We start from the raw sequence: 13823 nt of genomic DNA, 5'->3' as shown, positions 1-13823 counted from the left end.
AAAAGACATAATCTACTCTTACATTATTCTTCTATATAGATCAAATAAAAAATCAAAAGTGAAAAATAAACAGTGAACATTATATCATATTGAGTGCACAAAAGTGTTAAAAGCAAAAAACATACAAACTTAGATACATATATACAATTTTTTGTAAATGATCTGATGTATATTGGTATCAATAACAGCTATTTAGTAAAAATCCATAGCTGGTGACAAATTCCTACTAAAATTTTGGTAATATCACATTTAAACAAATTATAAATCAATTGTTTTGCATGAGCAATTTCAGTTTCAACAGCTATACATTTTTGAATACCTTTCATTGTAATCAAATAATCATCTAATTTGCTTCAAGAAATATGTAGAAGGTAGAATTTTTCTGCCATAAAAGAAACTGAATATCACATGAAATTATAAAAGTCAACATAACAAAGCACAGTGTCTAGCTGCAAACTGGTTACATTCTGAGAAAAGAACATAAGTAAACTTTTTTAGGTTAAAACAATTTCATTTTAATTAGTATAAGGGTAATAATTCTACTCACTTCTTGCCTAATACTCTGTTGATAAACAGTGTGGATGCCTGCATGAGTCGATCACTACGAGCAGCTCTCATTACACACAACCATTGTAGGTTCTTACAATGTTCATCAAATTTGTCTGGTAATGGCTGAGTTTCTCCTGCCACAGTGATTTGGGGATCAGCAAAATTACGCCAAGGTGACTCACGACCGTCCTTTGGCATTTTATCAAACATGTCTTGGAACCATTCAAAGTGTGTGGCCAATACCTACAAAATGTCAGAATTTGTTTTCATCAAAATAAGGTATACAGCAAACTATTTCAGTAATCATAAACATTATTCAGATAGTGTAGACCATATAACAGAATACTATCATCCCATTTTATAAAGCTTGAATTAAAGATAAGACTATGTAATAAAACTGACCTCATTTCTTGTAGACATTATGGTAGTAGGTGTATATCTTTTTTCAATACAGAGTCAAACCAAGAAAAAAAATAACCTGAAAGTCTCTGATATAACTATAATTTCTTTTCTACACAACAAAAAGAACATGACTGAATTATCTGAGTTCTCACTCTTAACAATGTTTCACTTCTATTTAGGGATAATTTTGCTTACCAACAATTATATTTCTTAAAAAATCTGGAATTGTTAATTTATCATGATGAAAACATGTTTATTTCTATTCTATGTATCATGTCATAAGCAAGCAGTGATTTTGCTTATTTACTAGTAAAATGTTCTTGAACATATTCAACCCTTTACATTGGTAAAAAAATAATTCTGTTGAATAAATTCTCAAACCTGTAGATTGTGGAACTGTTCTTCATGCATCCAGGCAAATGTGTTTTTCTGTTGTAGAATTTTACTATCAGTAGGCTGTGTATATCCCAAGGCTGACATAACAACAGATCCATAGTTAGGAGAGATCAGGAATTCTCTTTCTCCTACTCCTACATTGCCTAAGGAATCTTCAACCTGTAAACAAAGCAATAAAATATAACCTGAGGTATATATAGACAGGAGAGATAAGGAACTATCTTTCTCCTTCTCCTACATTGCCTAAGGAATCTTCCATCTGTCAATAAAGCAATAAAATATAACCTGAGGTATACAGAGACAGGAGAGATAAGGAGTTCTCTATAGTCTCAAGATTACTTCAGATTTTTTCTGAACTATTCCTTATATATCACTGACTAGAGTAAAGTAGTCTACACATTTTATTAGACTCAAAATTCAACTAGACTCATTCAAAAAGAGCCTTCTCTACTAAAAATCTATATATTCTTACTTACCTCAATAGCTAAGAGAAGTGAAAACAGATGTCTGTCTCTCTCCATCAGTCCTCTGGCTACAAAGTTATGTGTGGTGTATGTGATTTTATCAATCATAGCCTGGTCTTGAGACCTATAAAATAATTCAACTACCTGTTAATACAATAGGAATTTGACATATATATCTTTTGGATATTGAATTTTCTTTTGTTCAAAAACAGCTACAGTAATCAACCCACAAACAGCAATGGCACTTCTCAAGTTATTTTCTTAACTTTGTTTCTTCTTCTTTATTTTTATCGACTTTGAAATGAAGGTCTAATGTTAACCACTTAAGGGTACAAGTATGTAAGAAAATCTTATGGTTCCAATAGTCTAATTAGATAAATGTTAAACAATGGTATGAACTGACTCAATGATATCTGGACTGGCCGACTTGCTCTCATTTCTATCTGAGAGAAACAATATTACTCATTGGCTTAATGACTGATTTTTTTACTGTGTGATGGTGTAATCAAACTGTAAATATCTGTGTTGAAAACTGACTTATATTTCTGAATGTGTACCTGGCTGAATGATTCAGTTTTGCTTGAAACTTTGTCTTAACATACTTAGTGTTATTGGTTAATTGCCTGCATGGTGACATAATGATGTAATCAAACAATTTGAATAACTAGCTAAATGACTGGCATAAACAAAAACAGTGTAAAGAACTGGTTAACTTACGGTTCTGACTGTGTAATGGCATAATCAAACAATGTAAGGAACTGGGTGAATGATATTTGATATAACGCATTGACTTCTCTCATATACTGAGCTACATCAAAGCACACAGCAGCTCTGACGGCTACATTCCTGTTGGTATCAGTGTTCTTTGTCAGTTCACCTTGTCTCTCCTCTACTCGACTTTGACTACAAAAATCAAACAATCAATTTCATATAAGCTTGTCTTTTTACATTTTAACCAAAATTATTTAGTTATTAGTATTAGGTCTTGCGATCACAATGCAGATTGGTTTTGAATAATGCAGTGAACTTAGGCAATTTGGTATGTTTGACATTGATCAACAGGAGATTTAATATAAATCTTTATCTCATAATTAAACTTCCTTAGATTTTTGGTCAAGGAGAACAGAAAATTAAACACAAATAAATTGTATACTAGTATTTGTAACAATGATAATTTTAGCTTCCTACCTGTCAACAGCTTCATCATACATCTTCTTTAGATCTGTCATTTTTTTTGTAGCTGGTAAATCATTCATCAACCTGACATCACTAGACAAGTTCTCCCTCAGACGAAACTCTAACCTCTCCATCTCTATCATATTCTCTTTTTTCTCCTAAAAAATAATATTGTATGAGATTAGTGAAAAGGCTAGAAGGTAGACAATTTTCCACCCACTACATCTTTATCATAATTTTGTTTTCTTTTTCTTGAATATGAACTGCCAAGGTTTTGTATATTGTAGTTTTCTCTCTTTTTCTGGTATAAAAATTTGGAGAAAAGTTTGTTGGTCAATTGTTATGTTTTTAGTATTACTTAATACACCGAGTTCATCAATGTGCATCTCTAAAAAAATACTTAGGCAAGCTTTTTCTTTAAGTTGAACATGTTAAAAGGACATTTTAGTTCTCAAGGACAATTTTACAATCAGAAGTTTTCCATGAGCAAAATTCATGTCACACTCTAATCCCTTATTAGGTCATTATTTGTTGATTGTGACAGTCAACTAAAATAATCCAAAATGAAAAACTAACTTAAACCATTCATGAATTCAGGAAAATTTCTTTGATGTGTTGCAGGTCAAGATGTATAATTTATCTTTCTGAATTTCAACTTACCACTCTAAGAGCTTGTCTTTCCTCTTCACTCCTTGATTTCTCCTTCTTGGCTTTAAATCTTTCCATTAGTTCTACCTCTAGACAATGTCTACTCTGTTGGAAGTACAATACTGTACAGTAGGCAGCTAGTGTCTGTGGTACATTGTGTGGTTCTACTGTAGTGTGGAGGAACAGTCGGAATTTAGGATCACACTCTACCTCATGGTCCTCAACCTGTGTATAAATAGAAAACATTTATCTTTGTGTGACTCTACTGTAGTGTGAAGGAACAGTCTGAACTTAGGATCACACTCTACCTCATGGTCCTCAACCTGTGTATAAATAGAAAACATTTATAATTGTGGGAATCTATTGTAGTGTGAAGGAACAGTCTGAACTTAGGATCACACTCTACCTCATGGTCCTCAACCTGTGTATAAATAGAAAACATTTATCTTTGTGTGACTCTACCGTAGTGTGAAGGAACAGTCTGAACTTAGGATCACACTCTACCTCATGGTCCTCAACCTGTGTATAAATAGAAAACATTTATCTTTGTGTGACTCTACTGTAGTGTGAAGGAACAGTCTGAACTTAGGATCACACTCTACCTCATGGTCCTCAACCTGTGTATAAATAGAAAACATTTATCTTTGTGTGACTCTACTGTAGTGCAAAGGAACAGTCTGAACTTAGGATCACACTCTACCTCATGGTCCTCAACCTGTGTAAAAATAGAAAACATTTATAATTGTGGGAATCTATTGTTGTGTGAAGGAACAGTCTGAACTTAGGATCACACTCTACCTCATGGTCCTCAACCTGTGTAAAAATAGAAAACATTTATCTTTGTGTGACTCTACTGTAGTGTGAAGGAACAGTCTGAACTTAGGAGCACACTCTACCTCATGGTCCTCAACCTGTGTAAAAATAGAAAACATTTATCTTTGTGGGAATCTACTGTAGTGTGGAGGAACAGTCGGAACTTAGGATCACACTCTACCTCATGGTCCTCAACCTGTGTAAAAATAGAAAACATTTATCTTTGTGGGAATCTACTGAAGTGTGGAGGAACAGTCGGAACTTAAGATCACACTTTACCTCATGGTCCTCAACCTGTGTAAAAATAGAAAAAAATTATCTTTGTGGGAATCTACTGTAGTGTGGAGGAACAGTCTGAACTTAAGATCATACTCTACCTCATGGTCCTCAACCTGTGTAAATCATTTCTCATGACTGGTCAAAAATATTAAATTACAAATTCCATAATATGTTAATGTTCTATTTGTATTTGAAAGTGGCCATCACAGATTTATATACTCTTGCTTAGTTTTGTAATAAATAATGCATGTGTTGTTGTGCTAAGGGTACACATATTTCAAAAGTATGGGAAAACAGGAAGTATGTGTTAAACAGATCAGAATAGCATACACACTTAACAATTCATCATTGTGTAGCTGCTGACCAAATATTAAGTCATTTTATTAGAAGTATGTATTAGGTGGCCTTCGGCTGTTTTCTGCTCTTTGGTCGGGTTGTTGTCTCTTTAACACATTCCCCATTTCCATTCTCAATTTTATTGGAGAAATGTCACAAAAATTTTAAAGTTCATTCAACATATAGAAAAGTTCAAAGTATTGTGAAACAGTAAGTAAGTATCTGAAAGATCCAAAACGTTCTCACACCTTACAACTCATAACTGTCGAGCTGCTGATCAAATATAAATAAAGTTGTTCTGTTTTAAAGTTTCTGAGAAAAGTATTACAGAAATGTTTGTTGGAAAGACTAAATGACAAGGTGACTGCAATATAGCCACTATAGTTGGGTATAGTAATGATTTATCAAAAAACTGCTTATTTCAAAAAGAGAAATATTCTAAAAAAATTTAACTTACTGTAATTTTGAATCTAGTTTTTCCATGGATGAACTGTGAACAGTTCTGTAATGCATCAATAAACCTCTTGTCATTGGACAGTTCTGCAAGGTCACAGTCTGTTATGAATAATGGACTACCATCTGCTAAACAATTCTCAAACTGGGATCTTATTTCCTGTAAGAGAAAGTATTATACATTTAAATTTTAACAATTAAATGTATTTATGTAAAGAGTAGTAACTGCATCACATTGTGCAAAATCAGTCACAATATTTAATTAAAATTACTGCTTCTACATACAATATTGTGTTTTGCCGCGATATAGCTTTTTTGCGCTGAAGGGGTATAAAGGAACCAACAATCATTCAATATAATATTGTTTAAAACAATGCTGGTCATATTTAATTTATATTTTGATACAAGTACAAAAGTTTTATTGAGTTTGAAATGTACAACCAATGTAATGCTTGAGGATAAAGGGTCAGCCATGACAAGTTATTCCTTTTTCCAAATTGGTGTGTACATAACAATAAGACAGCAAGCCAATGACGAAAATAACCAAAAGAGATTTGGAGGTAAATGCAACCTTCAAGCTCTCAATGATCCATGGTGTATAAAAGTTGTAAATTGATTTAAACAGAAATTAAAAGATCTATAGTCTAATTCATTTATCAGATCTAAATTGATACAGAGTTAAAGACCAAAGGCGAAAAAGGTATACAATGTATGTTTTACTTACACTGTATCGTACAACAACCAGTCCTTTATCTCTTTTATACTGATATAACCAATCCAATACTCTACTTGTAGGATCACAGATCAAAGGCCAGGCATTTACATAGTCTTCTTGCATCAAGAAAGCAGCATTCTCTAACATCAAGGGTGTGGTTGGTAACTGTTTTATCTCCAATTCCATCAGGTCAAGCTAAAAAAATGATTTTAAATTGAACTTTAAACTCAATGTTAATTTTTTTTTTTCATCATTTAGCATATAGATTTAGTTATGAATTGTTTGAAAAATTGTCTGATTTATCTTTTTAAATATATATGTTATGAAATTTCTATAAAAAAAAACCAATACTTTTAGTTCCTTGAGTAGAGAAAGATAGTATTTAGAAGTATTCTGCATACTTTTTTACAAAGGAAATCCACCAATGTCAACTCTTTAAACAACTTCCCGTTTGGCATTGGCATCCCATGATGTTCACAAACTTGCATGAAAAATTCTCCCATTCTTTTCCTACAAAAAATAAAGTTACAGAATTGTATGAAATGTGTTTGTATATGCAACAAGAACATGTTATCTCTAGAAGTTATCAAGTATTATTACTTTTATTTATGGTTACCAGTATATCCAAACATTTCTTTGAACTATTGTTTTGTGCTCATATTAACAATTCACTCACTAGACAAAGAGCAAAACAAGAAAGCACACATTGTCATGCTTAGTATACCACAATCTTAATTCAAAGAGTCAGAAAACAAGAATTTAGTATCTGACAGATCCAAAAAGTACAGGTGATACAACACATCAAAGTGAAGCTGCTGACCAAATGTGAATTTATTCTGTTCAGTAGTTTCTGAGAAAAGTGAGACAAAAATAAAAAATATTTAATTGACAAGATGATTGCAATATATATCCCCCACTCTAAACCCCAACCCCCACTTTTAGAGTGGGGGTATAATAATATCATGGTGTTCATAGAAATATGTATTCTTCTGATTGTATTATTTTATGCCTCAATCATAGCTTTAATTTTATGCATATATATATGACTATCTTTCAGATAAACTTAAGAAAATTTATAATTTATCAATTTTATTTTGATCCATCATACTTCATTCTAGTAACCTTTCACATCTATAGATTATCATAAATATCAAATTTGGATGTTATTTTGGTACCTTGTATCCATATTAGCAGAGCCACAGTAGACAAGAAAAGCAGCAGCAGTGATACAGTTGGCTAACAACAAATCGTTGCTGTCATTCTCTTTAACAAATTTTCTCCATTCTAGTTCCTGGCCATACATACTGTAATATATATAAACAACAATAAGATAAAATCATTATCAATCATTTAACTCATCTGCATAATTCTGTAAAACATAGAACTTATATTTAAATACTTTTCCTACAAAAAAGTTGATATTTTATCTATCTGTAAATGTTATTTTACTTTGCAGTGTGTATGTGGTTAGATCTGTCATGATTAAATTGTAATTGTAAAATCTCTAACTAAAATAATAATCAAATCAAGCATGGTAGTACATTTGTATTATAATTTGATGTATGATGATAGCTTTGGCTACAACTTTTTTTGACATGGTAGTTCAAAGTACTGTGGATTCATTTATTTTCATGGACATCAATTATTGTGGATTGAGAATATTTTGCAATTTCAAAGATATTTGATTTTGTGGTTTTTGCCAAAGCCTGCATGCAAGGCTATAGAAAATTTGTACTTCTTTGAACATTTAAATTCATGGTTTACCTAAACATACAAAATTCACTTAAATTTGTATCCCACGCATAATGAATCCAAAGTACTATATTTCAAAATGATTACCTGTCTATAAGGTCTGTAGCAGCTTTCAGTCTCTGGTTCATAGATGTTAATTCTGTTTCCAGATTATGTTTCTCTGTGACAGATTGATCAAACTGCTGTTGTAGATTATTGACATCATCCTGAAGTTTGGATAGATCGTCTGCTGTGTATTCCTGTTCAGGTTCTGGTGTTGCATCACGTTTGGTCTCTTCTTCTCCCTGCTGTACAATGAGAAAATGTTTGTCATTATTCAAGCGACACAGAAGAAAATCTTTTGTCTAGCAATGTCTTTACTGTAGTACTTTATGAAGTTTTAGTAAAATGAATGAAAGTAAGACTAAAGATTATGAAAATCTTTATATGAAAACCAGTTTTGTTTTCAGTTTTACATACAAAAAGTAAATGGAGATTATATTAGTAATCAAATTTGAGATAGAATTTGTATGGGGCCTAGAATTTTCATGTGATATATCTTATTATATAGGTATATTTGTTCATAACAGAAAATTAATATCAAGTCCCTTTTGTATTTTATCATCTATGTATAGGGCATTTAATGAGCTCAAACAATATAATTCATACTTATATAATGAATGTTCTGTGATATGAAAGAAACAAAACCTATAACCAATACATCAATTTCATATAATTCATTTAACAACACCTTTTCCTTTAATGATTTTATTTCAGATCATTACTTCTTACCATTAAATCCCATATCCATAATACTTTAAGTCAACTACATCCTTGTTTTTTATATCTACAGTCCATGTATAATTACATGCTAATTCACTACTTATTTGGAAAAGGGAGGTTATAACTACATCAAAATTTGGTACATTAAAAAATGTAGGTACACAAAAATGGGTTCCAGTTATACAGTTAATAATAGAGAATCTAAATCAAGAAAATTCCTTTTTTTTTTCCACAAAAAAGCTAACTTTATATTAAAAAGATAACAAAATAACACCAGTCCAACAAATCAAAACATTGATACCTTCAATGAAGCAAACATGCTCTGTAAAATATGTAAAACAGTTACTAAACTCAAGTAATTTCCAAAAACTTATCAATGAAATTATATTTAAAACATAACAGGTGTACTTGGTATTTAGACAAGTTAAAATCACTGGTGTTCAAAATTGAAGTATTGTTTTGTTCATAAACTTTGAAGAATTTTGTTTGGTGCTCTTAGGTTTGTAAGTACATTTGTAGTTCTTATTTTTCTGAAACTGTGTCCATATTTAAGAAGTAAACTTTCTTCAAGAGGACTTTTTTTTTTAAGAAAGTGTAATTTCCTAAATACAAATTAAAGGAGGTCAATTTAGGCCTACATTTATTTCAAATAGAGATTCATTTTAAGTAATTACTGTCTGATCTAACAGTTGTCTATAAGTAATTCAAATACACATTTAATAGGCATTCCTATAAGTAAACTAATACATAATTTAAATTATAAAACAAAACATAAACAGAAGACTCAATGTCAAGAAATCTACAAACACGGACAAATCATGCAGATAATCTGAGATACAACATAAGAGATTAACATGAACAGTGTTTGAAACAGTCAATTGTTGCTGATCTCATGAAGACAAATTAGTATTACCATTGACATTGTAGACATTACTGGCAAGATGAATAAATATTATAACTGTTTACAATGCTTTCTTCATTCCAAATCAAACTATTATAAACCACTGATACGAAGGTAGATTTCTGTTATTTCCAAAAAACATTCAGAAGAAAGAATGATTGTTAATAGTTTTATTTTTCATACAAGATCTAAGAGCTTGTCCATTAAAACATGAAAACCAGGATATGAATCCCCACTCAGTGAGTTTTTTCTTACAAATATTTCCTATAGATTTTATAAAGTTGTTTTAGACACATGATGTGGATTAATTTTTTTTTTGTAGGTACCAATTTTTGTGCATTTAGAAAAAGCTGACTGTTTAATTTTGAGGTTATGCAAAAGTCTGCTTACAAGCCTATAGAAAATTTGTACTTTGTTGAACATTTAAATCCGTGGATCACCTTTACCAACAAAATCCACATAAATTGTTATCCCACCAATAATAATGAATCCACAGAAGTCTAACACATGGTTTTCATGAGTGATATGGAAGAGCCCTGTGTATCAACATTATATTTGTCCTATTTCAAACACTGATATAACATTCTTCCTACAACAAACCTTTCTTTTTCTACTAAGTTTCAGCTTTTTGGAGATCTGTGTTAAAAGTTAGTTATCAACAATTAATTCAATAAACACACACCATGTGTTGAAATCAGTTAGTTGTTTTCAATTCGATTGTGATAAAACAGCTTCATTGAAAACATTTCACTTGCACAAGAAAGAAAATCAGTATATCACAGGAGAAGGACTTCATGCTAAGTCCTATAAACTTCATGCCTTAGTTTCTTTATAAGAGAAAGCATCATGCTGTCACTGAAGTCCATTAAACATTAAATTGGTTAAAAAAAAACAATGTCCACTTATCAAACTATATATATCTACCTCCTTCATAAGTAATTTTTTTAATCTTCTCTAAATATCAAATAGACTGGTGAATTATTGAGGATGAACTTATAATGAAATACTTGTAGCCACCATGTAAATAATTCTCTGAACAGGAACGGGTCATTTTAAATTTTGTCATATGACAAACTTTTTATATATACATATACATTTTGTACATAATCAGATAAGAACATTCAATTTTCTTTAGACAGCTGATGGTCCCATAAAAAGTTTATAAATTTCTACAATGTAATGATGAATTTATTAAACTTAAAATCCTCCACAGACAATAAAGGTGACAAAATCACAATGTCTTGCTGTCAGAACCTCTAAACAGGGGAGGCAATATAGGTTATTAAAAACAAACATATAACTCTGCCAGTGTGTCCTTCACCAGATCAAACAGACTTGTTAGAACAAATAATATGACATTTTATGCATGTATAGTATTAGAGAAATTTTCAATGATGAATGTACTGAAGTCAATCTTTCCAGAATGACTGAACAAGATATATACATGTAAACATGAATGCAATATTTATTATTCAGCAAGATATACAACATAACATATACTTTGTATTACCTCTCTTTGCTTCCCTAATTCCTGAATAATTAATTGTGGATGTTATATACTGTCCAAAGTATATTCAAAGGTATTTTTATGCCATCTGTACTCAGAACAAAATACATATAATAGAGATTGACAAGTCTATAGAAATAGACGATATTTTTATGCCATCTGTACTCAGAACAAAATACATATAATTGAGATTGACAAGTCTATAGAAATAGTCGGTATTTTTATGCCATTTGTACTCAGAACAAAATACATGTAATAGAGATTAACAAGTCAATAGAAATAGACAGCCTATCAAAATTTAGGTTTTTGTGTAATTATAATAGTATCAGGAGAAAAAAGTATCTTGGAGTTTATGCCTCATCCCAGTTCACAAATAAAAGTTATTTTTGTATAACACCATAAAATCACAAACAGATTTAGAACGAATGAAAAACATGCAATGATTTACAGTGAAACTGAAAAAAAAATATTGTGCTTTAAAGCAGTGAGATTGTAATAACATTGCTTTCATTTAAATTACTATAGTTCTCACCTCTTCTTCCTTTTCTTTCTGCAGTCTCTCATTTTCTTCTATTTCTCTCTCTAGTCCATGAAGATTCTCCAAGGCTGCCTTAAGTGGACCACATAGTCTAGAGAACTCTACAATAGCTATGGTATACTGGACCAGAGTAGCACAGTCCTCACTGGAATATTTGGCTGCAGCTATAGTTATACCTTTTGTGTTGTCTGGTGAAGGAGACCTTTTCCTAGCAGTAAACTGAACATCTACAAATATCACAGATACATTTATAGTAGGTCTACATTTGATATAATATGACAGAAATATATACCTAGTTGATCTCAATCTCATTAACATTAGTTCTCCACACTTACTCATACTTTTGTTTGGTTATTTATATGTCATGTAAAAATGAAGACCAAGTGCAGAGAATTAATTTAAATCACATTGAGTTGATCTGTCACAAACTTTCATGTCAATATTTAAGCAGTTTAATATAAAAACAGTAAAAAATCAATGATGCATGTAACAGAGTATAAGAAATGGGAAAATTTCCATTCAATAAAAGAGGACAGATTGTGACTGATTTGAGTTGGGTGGTTCTAACATTGCAGAAACTTGCAATCTGCATATTATTGTGCCCTCCCTTTTGATATTTACATCTATCAATACAAATGTCTTACCTTGAGCATGATCAAGTAATGTTCCTTCCCCAGTCACACCAAGGTTACCATCCTTGTTTGCAGATAGGTAACTTTCAACAGCTAAGATGAAAAAACAAGCATGTATAACATTCATCTTAAAAGGCAAACAAAATGTGTGAAAAAACTCATATACCACCCACCAACCTCCCATATAATGAGACTAAGTTTTTAGTAACTGTAAATGTATAGAGCAAAAAAGCAATCACATGTAAGGTTATAAAGTTATAATATGAAAACTCCTTTCCTACACAAATTTCAGTGTTAGTAGCTTTGACCTTGAACTTATGCCTACTGACTTCAAAATCAATAGGAATCTTCCTCTCATTGTATTTGACCACATATTCAAGTAAGGTTGCAATCCAATATAAAGTATTTTATTAAACCTTGGAAATAATTTTTTCTTCACAAACTACACTTTAGTTTTAGTAGTTATGACCTTGACATTTGGAAGTGACTTCAAAATAAATAGGGATCTTCCTGTTATTATATGTGACTATAAATTCAAGTAAGGTTGCAAGCTATATAAAAGTGTTTGATTTAGAACCTAAAAACCAAGATGACTGTGGGACTGATGAGTCAAAAGCTATATACCCTCGCTACTTCTTAGCATAGAATTATAGAATAGATTAAACCAAATACAGTATATAAAATATGGAATCTGACAGTTTGGAATTATCTAATCTAATATAAGTCACTTTAAAGTGAATGATCAGCTAGAAATGAAATATATCTTTGAACTTTTGATATTTTGAGCATACAAAATGGGATGGTTACCAGCTTCTGTTCGACCACAAGCTGTATTATATTCTTGGTTGCTGTCTCACTGACAATTTGCTCTACATGTTTTGTTATACCTACCTCTCAGCACATCATCCATCAGACCATCTTCCCAGGGTACATTGTGTAACATGTCAACAAACTTCTGAGAATCATTCATTGTCATCTGGATATTCTTCCACTGAGCTCGGTCAAATCCTCCATCTTTTTTACCTTTAAAAATTATCAAATTAAAACATTACAACTGATTAAGGTATTATACATTTCTGAGAGAGAAAAACATGATATTGGTTTACCTGGTTTAAAGAAGCTACAGTTTGTTGGTCTCACATATAAAATTTAACAGAGAACATAATTAATTATTTGCTATACCTGTCTTCTTATATATTCCAGAATTTTAAAAAGTGTCTTTTAACCTGAAGCCCCTCAACCTCGAAACTTCTGTGAAAATTCAAATCATATTACAAATGCCAAACGTTGTACTTAAAAGAATTTAATAGCATATTTTATGTATGTATTAGCTTGTCATTTGAATTATTAGCAATATTAACTGTGACTCTACCGGGTAAATTAATTGTATATAAAGATGTTAATTTAGATTTGTGATGATATATAACTGTAACAAATTGAGTGCTATAATGTATTTTGCCTCCTATCAAAATGATTTTTTTATCCATAAAACAACTGCTT

General features: G+C 31.1%; 1 protein-coding gene across 13 annotated transcripts in view; it reads right to left on the bottom strand.

The window, feature by feature from the left end:
- LOC127725852 (uncharacterized) overlaps positions 1–13823 on the bottom strand; it is a 112307-nt gene that overhangs the window by 21397 nt on the left and 77087 nt on the right. For 9 of the 13 annotated variants that reach the window (XM_052233163.1, XM_052233165.1, XM_052233168.1 and 6 more), the window contains 15 exons: positions 13215–13346; positions 12336–12416; positions 11686–11918; positions 10571–10600; positions 8071–8270; positions 7407–7535; positions 6633–6741; positions 6241–6426; positions 5521–5676; positions 3648–3860; positions 3000–3145; positions 2529–2714; positions 1824–1935; positions 1333–1506; positions 548–792 (listed from right to left, as the gene is read on the bottom strand). In XM_052233163.1, the coding sequence (XP_052089123.1) occupies positions 548–792; positions 1333–1506; positions 1824–1935; positions 2529–2714; positions 3000–3145; positions 3648–3860; positions 5521–5676; positions 6241–6426; positions 6633–6741; positions 7407–7535; positions 8071–8270; positions 10571–10600; positions 11686–11918; positions 12336–12416; positions 13215–13346 (2332 nt within the window). Of the gene's footprint in view, positions 1–547; positions 793–1332; positions 1507–1823; positions 1936–2528; positions 2715–2999; positions 3146–3643; positions 3861–5520; positions 5677–6240; positions 6427–6632; positions 6742–7406; positions 7536–8070; positions 8271–10570; positions 10601–11156; positions 11178–11685; positions 11919–12335; positions 12417–13214; positions 13347–13823 lie in introns of those variants that run through there. The other 4 variants (XM_052233170.1, XM_052233174.1, XM_052233162.1 and 1 more) reach the window with 3 other exon arrangements.

This window comes from Mytilus californianus, unplaced genomic scaffold, assembly GCF_021869535.1.
Source record: "Mytilus californianus isolate M0D057914Y unplaced genomic scaffold, xbMytCali1.0.p SCAF_15, whole genome shotgun sequence".
NCBI classification, from domain to species: domain Eukaryota; kingdom Metazoa; phylum Mollusca; class Bivalvia; order Mytilida; family Mytilidae; genus Mytilus; species Mytilus californianus.
This window is presented reverse-complemented; position numbering and strand designations above follow the sequence as displayed.